The 7106-nt window shown below is 36.3% G+C and overlaps 1 protein-coding gene across 2 annotated transcripts in view; it reads left to right on the top strand.

Annotated features, from left to right (window-relative positions):
- LOC117172064 (gametocyte-specific factor 1) overlaps positions 1-7106 on the top strand; it is a 121454-nt gene that overhangs the window by 38677 nt on the left and 75671 nt on the right. For both annotated transcript variants that reach the window (XM_033359815.1, XM_033359823.1), the window contains exon 2: positions 2332-2458. In XM_033359815.1, the coding sequence (XP_033215706.1) occupies positions 2332-2458 (127 nt within the window). The remainder of the gene's footprint in view (positions 1-2331; positions 2459-7106) is intronic.

Below are 7106 nucleotides of genomic sequence, written 5' to 3'. Positions count from 1 at the left end.
TTCTGAAGGATTAAAAAAACTTGAAAAGCGATTGACCAAGTGTATAGAGCTCCAAGGAGATTATGTTGAAAAATAAAAAAAAATTTACCCAAAAAAATTGTTAGGACTTATTGAACTACCCTCGTACTTACGTTTACTTGAAAATCAGTCAAAATTATATCTGGACACAAAAACGATCCATGCGTCTCATAACTGGGAAAATATCAACAAAATTATAACAAATTTACATGAGAAATCTCGGGAACGACTCAAAATGAAGTTCCTACAGCACTTTCCATTAGATGGCGTTAAACCGCAGAGGAGATATAATCATTGTCCTGTTTGCCCCTGTCGTCATTTTATCCCATGCTCCCCTAATTACTTTCTTTCACTTACTTTATGATGGTGGTTTGACCAGCGTTTCCACATTATTTAAAAAACCTATCCATAATTTGTTCCTTAGAGTTCTATTTAGCTTTAGAGAATAAACTCGGGTCGTTGTTAAATCGGTCACTTTACCAAATAAGTTAATATGAATTCAATAGCGTATTAAAAGAAGTAGATATGAATATATCCTGTAAAGCACTATTAAATTCATTCCATTTTGGGACTATAGTTTGAGTTTTTTTATGGTTCGTACTCTACTCGGCAAATATATTTAAGCCGGGTGTGGAGCACATCGATTTTAGACTCGACATGCCTGCCATTTTAAGTTTCAAATAATATGATTCTCGTTTACGTTCATTCAAGACATTTAAAAAATTTAACAGTTTGTGCAATCATTTGTTGAAAAAGTAGAAATTAGATTTAATTTGACTTTTCAGTGTGCACTTGAATGAACCATTATCCCTTAGCTGGCCTACTAAGGTCGTTGGCGCCAGGGCCCTTTTCAATTCGAACCATAAATTCAAATATGCTCATTCAAATGTGAATTTTTTTAACTAACAAAATATTTATTTTTTGCAAACCACATAATGCATTCTATTAAATTTTAGTTACTGATCGCCTGTGATTTTTTCCTACTAAAAAAACAACGTTGTTTACTCAGAAACATTAATTATGTGGTTGGGTTCAGAGACGTCCCAGTGTGTCAGCTATGATTGTGGCCAGGCGTTGGCCAGCTAAGGGTTAAACTTCCTTTTATAAATGTGTCGCTTGTCACGTCCTTATTTTATGAGTTAGAATTTTTTCACTGCAAGCTGCACAAAGATAATTGAATACTCAGTGTAATAGTTAAACAAGTCCTCGAAGCAAACAAAGGTAAAAAAGACCGTCAAATAATACATTCTTAATAGGATTTAATACAAAATTATAATAGAAATTAAACACAATCATGTATAACTTGGTCTACAGGAAAATATGAAAAATTATTCAACAAAGAAAGGAGTGTGAAAAAAGAAGAAAGATGTCGCAAGAATTTCACAATAGAAAGTTGTAAGCTCATTAATATTTGGTAATTACTATGCGTGGTAAAAAAAAAGTCATGGCGGTAGTGGAAAGACTCGTTCTCATTTCTTATAAAAACAATTCTATAATTTAAAAAAAAACTGAAAATGACAAATGATATTGTTTTGTTGTTCGAACTGAAACATATTTGTCATTACTAGATTATAGTATTTTAATCATTTAAGTCCCAGAAATAAAATATTTACAATAATAATATGAATTACAAATTTATGCGTACAAATATTTCTTCAGAATGCATATTTGGAGGGCCTGTCTTCATATCTCGGTAAAAAGTAGCTGATTATAACGCTTTGAAATGTTTCAATGCGTTTTGCTATGGTTCAACGTTGTGTCATCGACCAATCATGATTCACCTTCCTGGCATCTATACCTATGAACCGAACCGCTTCCTATCTAATTATTTACTTCATTTAAGCATGGTATTTTGATGAAGGCAGATAAGTCATGGTAGCTGTTTCGAAGCATTGGGGTGGAGAAACACCTGAATCTTAAAACTGCTGAAGTTTTTTTCAGCACTTTGCATAAAGCTCGAATTGCACAATTGACACAATTATTATGTTTTAATACAATATTATAGCCTACTCATGCTTATAGACATTTTATAAACTAAGTTTATTTGTAAATTAGTGGGCGAACCACAATTAGTGTGCGTGCTGTACGTGTCATGACGTATTAAGGGGAGTGTACACTTATCAGACGGCAAGTTATCGGACATCTACTGTTAGTTAGAAAATTCAGGGTAATCGTGCTAAAGATGTAAATTTTGAAAAACGGCTGATAATAATTTTAGAAATATATGCATAAACCTGCTTTCTTTCTTTGTTGACTTCAGAAAAAATTTCATTTGGCAGGTCTAATTCACCACTGATTTTTTTCTCATTGCAGCAATATCCAGAAACCTTCAGGGAAATTTGTCCTTTCAATGCTACTCATCGCTTTTCCAAACTAGAAATGCAGGAACACATTGAGAAATGCCCTATGAGACGATTCATGCAGCCTGAACTATATCAAAGTAAGTTTAAAACTTTAAAATAAAATATAGTATTTAAAACTGTCTATTCTGTTTATTTAATTTAATATAATTTTCTTTAAGTAGTGTGAAACGTTTGCTTAGTTGAGGTTTAAAACCTTGCACTAACGAAAAACAAATCATAAGGTTCTGCTCTGTTCGAGAAAAATAAAGTTTTATTGCATGACGATATTTGTACCTATACCGAGTAGACGGTACCTACTTTTCAACTAATCGTGAATGGAAGGATTATGGAAAATAAGAAACAACTAGTTAGCATTTTAGTCAGCAGGAGAGCAGGTACGGAAACAGGCCAATCAGCTCGTGTACTATGCCAGAATAAATGTTCATGTTTGTAAACCTGAAGGTTCTAGGTCTAAAGACGCTGGAAGGGTAGGGTCGCGGACAACGCCGTAAGAATGGCAAAGATCTTAATAAAGCATGCTTAGGGTCGCATTGCATCTGTAGAGATACGTCTTCCCCGCGTGAATGAAACAACCGGATTGTATATCTTCTAGGTACTCAGCGTAATGCACTTTCTTCATTTCTGAAGTTAAAATGCAGGCCAAGGTTCTCGGCTGTCTGATGCGCGGCTTTGTAAAGGATCGCTCCTTGTTTCCTGCCCATTTTTAGGAAGGGATCTCTGCCCTTTCCAACCAATTAAGCTGTACTCAGAACAGTTCGGTTATGGAGACATTGGAGATTTAGAAGTGCGCGTCCGCCTTAACGGCGTGAGATGTATAATCGCGAAACGGACCGTATCAGGGGCCGTAAGCTCATTCTTCGTTTATTAAACAATACCAAATGAATAGAGTAGAACCGGAGCGGCAAGCATATTAGTCGCAGATACTCTGTTCAACTTTACTGATGTATGTCCTTAATGCGGCTGGGAGGAACGCCCTGGTATGTGTAGGTATCTCCAGTGTCAATATGTCTAATAACACTTATATCATGGTCATCGGAAACGTCAACAATCTTTCCTTTTTCAGATTAATCTTGGCACCCTTGTCCAATCCAAAGTCCAAACCGATTTCTCCTGTGTACTTCTTGATGATATTTAAGGACATGTGATACTTCGTCGTGTGGTCTTTCGGGTTCATTTCCCTCGGCTTTTTTCCACAAAAAAGAAAATGTTTAAAAACTGAATTCTGAGATGCTATAAAATATAACGGACGTCCCTGCACTCTTTTTTAGGGATAATCACAAAAAAATCTATTGCGCTTAATACAAATTTTATGCATGTGCACTATTTTGAGGTTAGGATCGTTTTTCACCTCTGTAATTCCGAAAATATAGGTATCTGTCGTACCGCTACTGTCGGTAACACCAAAGATATTATAATATCTTTTGTAGCACTCAAGAATAATTATTGGAGAAAATTGTGACACACATAACCTCAACATACACATACACATAAATTTTAGAAAATTAATCTTTTTTTAATAACCTACAGAAAAACAGTCCAGGGACGTCCGTTAGCACTTTCGCTATTATTCCTCAGATTTTGAAGACAAAATTTTTATTATTGTAGGAAAAAAGCCGAGGGAATCTAACACCGATAAAATCGATACAATTTCCTAAGTATTACACATGAATCAAATTTAGCAAAATTAAATTTTTTGATTATCCCACAAAAAGAGTCTGGGGACGTTCGTTAGCATATTCGCTATCATCTCCCAAGTTTTTAAGACAAAATCTTTATTATTGTAGATAATAGCCGAGGGAACCTAACACTGGTAAAATCGATAATTTTATAAGTATCACATGCCCCTAAAGCAAGTTTCCTAAAGGTGCATCATTCTCTGTACATCTCACTATGGATGAATCTTCGAGCTTTTCAACAGACATTTGATAAGTCCATGATTGGTTAAATTCTAACAATCCTGACGTTTAGGACAGCTGTAACGATCTTCTCTGGGCTGAGCAAGGCGCTTTTTTGGTAGGAGTATATTGCGTCCTAACAATAGCCACTGCAGAATGGGCGTTTCCGACTTTAAATATGACGTGAACAGGCGGTCCAGATGTTGGTGTGTAGAAATAAACTTCATCCACCAGAAGTTCGTGATACCATTTGGCCTTGCAATAGACAAATTGTTCGTGTCCCTAAGTACTTTTTTCATCTCTTCGGCATTGTTTGATGAATATTCCTCCTCAGATGTTATGGGATTGTCGCAAAACTCCTTAAATGGGATGATATCATTATATTCTTTCTACTCCAATGTTTTCTGGATCTTCTGTACTTCTATCCAAGAAAGTCTCTACATCGTGGGGCTTTTGTGAATTTTTGACTAAAATAGGGTGATCTCTGAAGATGCTCGATTGTTCAGCGAAAAACGCTTGATTCCCCCTGAGCCACCTTTCCCTCTTTTTTATTTTCCTCGCTTCAGATAATACCCACAATTTGTAAAGAAGATGCTGCTTCATTGTCAGCAGCTTTGAATTGCTCAGTGTGAACTTTCGAACCGGTCTAATAGAGTTTGTGTAGTCAATAACACACTGAACGCAGGACGCATTCTGACTTGCTCATCAAATCTTTTTGTTCAGTTGATGCAAACTTCTTTTGGTCTGTTGATCCATCGTTGGTTGTAGCCTTTAGTTTGAATCAACCAAATCTCTCGTAGCACCATAGACTAAAAAATTAATGGTCCAGTGGTCAGACTTCCGTGATCTCGCGAAGGGCGGTATTCATTTAAACCAGGTTCTTTTTCGAGAAGTAGATGGTTTAATTTCGCAAATACTGATGCGAAACGTGCTGAAGATCTGGGTGTTTCTAGCACGACAGTGTGAGCATACGCGTCATAATGCATCCTTGAACAGGGATAATTCTCACATCGTAGTAGTCTAGAAAGTCATCCTTCAGGTGATTCGTCCACTCAGTGTGTGCGTTGCTCCCGTTCATCGTCGCGTTTCCGCCTAAATTAATTTTAGCATTCCGAACTTATTGATGATCGGCGCTTTTTTCGGCTGCTGTGCACGTTCGTCCATGTTGTCTTTACTTCATGCCTTAGCTCGTTGTACGTATGGATCTTGGTTTTATAGCTTGTCTGCAAATCTTGGTTAAGTGGACAAGCAATTTCGATTATGTAAACTCGACCACCCTTTTTTTCTCCCTTCACGATGTCAGGTCGATTGGCTCTGATGTTATTTTCATATTTATGTAATTTTCATGTTCTAAAACGGGAATTGAAATGAGGAGGGTCATGTTCAAAATTCTCGATCGACCGATCGGTCTTTGGTATTTTTATAGACCGGTTTCATGGGCGAGTCTTGGGGCGATTTGGGTAGTAGGGGTACCCATTGCGGATCGCAAGTAGTTTCTATAGACTGCTCTTAAGGCGATCTAGATAGCGGCGGTATTTTTTGCGGATTACAAATACTTATAATTCATCCATTGAGGGTTGCAAGGTTCTTGAGGGAAAAAATCCTTTTTTTTCGAAGACCTGGATAGCAAAAGTACCCATTTGTGTGTCTTGGTGAAAGGAACCTCATCATCGGTAAGATCGTGTTTCGTCAAATTATGTTTCTATATCCCCTTGGTCGGCTAGGTAGGGCTTCTCTATCAGAGGTAGGATATTGAATAGGGGGAGGATTTTTCACAGGGAATGGTTGTCATATACGGGGTGGATTTATGACGTGTAGATTATTCTCAATGGGTTGATTATGCAAGTGAAGGGTGAATTATTTTCAAGGGGGAATGTAAATGATTCTTTATAAGGGGCTGACTTGCCGTAGGGAGTGGGTGTCGTACGTGGATAGATTTAAGAAGGAAAGGGCGAGTTATTAACAGAAGATCATTATTTTAATTTTAATATTACTTCTCATAAGATGGATGACGTACGTTGGGATGCTTGAGCCCAGGGAGCTATTTCGCCAAGGGAATGTTTCTCTGTAGCTTGTATCCTGATATTCATATCTTAAAATGTTTAACAGGTGAATTAAAGCAGTGGTAATATCCTGCTATAAAAAATATTAATATATTCATAAATTATATTAGTATATTATCCCTAAATGAATATTGAGCAATTTTTTTATTAATAAGTAAAAAGGTTACCAAATAAATATATGTCCATTGTCCATTGAATGTGTTTTTCTGTGTGCATTTTTAATACAATTTCGGTTCGGGTGGGGCTTATTAAATATTGAAAATAAATAATTAGCTATTTTTTATCAATAAATGAATTAGTGTTTGAACAACTAATAATTTATTACCACCATCTATCGGATGTGATTTCATTAGCATTTTCTCTGCAGTTTCAGGGACATTTATGATATTTATATCTCTGTTAAGTAATTTTGGATAATTAAGGACGGACATGGACCTTATTCTTGAGTGAGATTGATAAAAGTGTGGTTATTGGGATTCTACCCTCAAAATGTTAAAACGTGGAGAATGTTATAATATGTTAGCGATCGGTTGCTGTATGGTCGTAGTTGTGAAGTTCCTAGCACTAAAGGGTTTAACATTATATCATAGACCGAAACGGAATTGTGAAGTACATTGATAAAGAGGAATTGAATTTTATTTGGTGAATTGATGGTTTAGTAACGCACGTGTGTGTTGTTTGGAATACTGGAACATAACATACCTGCGTGTGTACGTTTTCTTGGACCAAGATATTATTTTATTCTCGGTTGGAATTGATGTAAAACC

The sequence above is a fragment of the Belonocnema kinseyi genome, chromosome 1 (assembly GCF_010883055.1).
Source record: "Belonocnema kinseyi isolate 2016_QV_RU_SX_M_011 chromosome 1, B_treatae_v1, whole genome shotgun sequence".
Lineage (NCBI taxonomy): Eukaryota > Metazoa > Arthropoda > Insecta > Hymenoptera > Cynipidae > Belonocnema > Belonocnema kinseyi.
The sequence above is the reverse complement of the archived record's forward strand: the minus strand, read 5'-3'. Positions and strand labels throughout refer to the sequence as shown.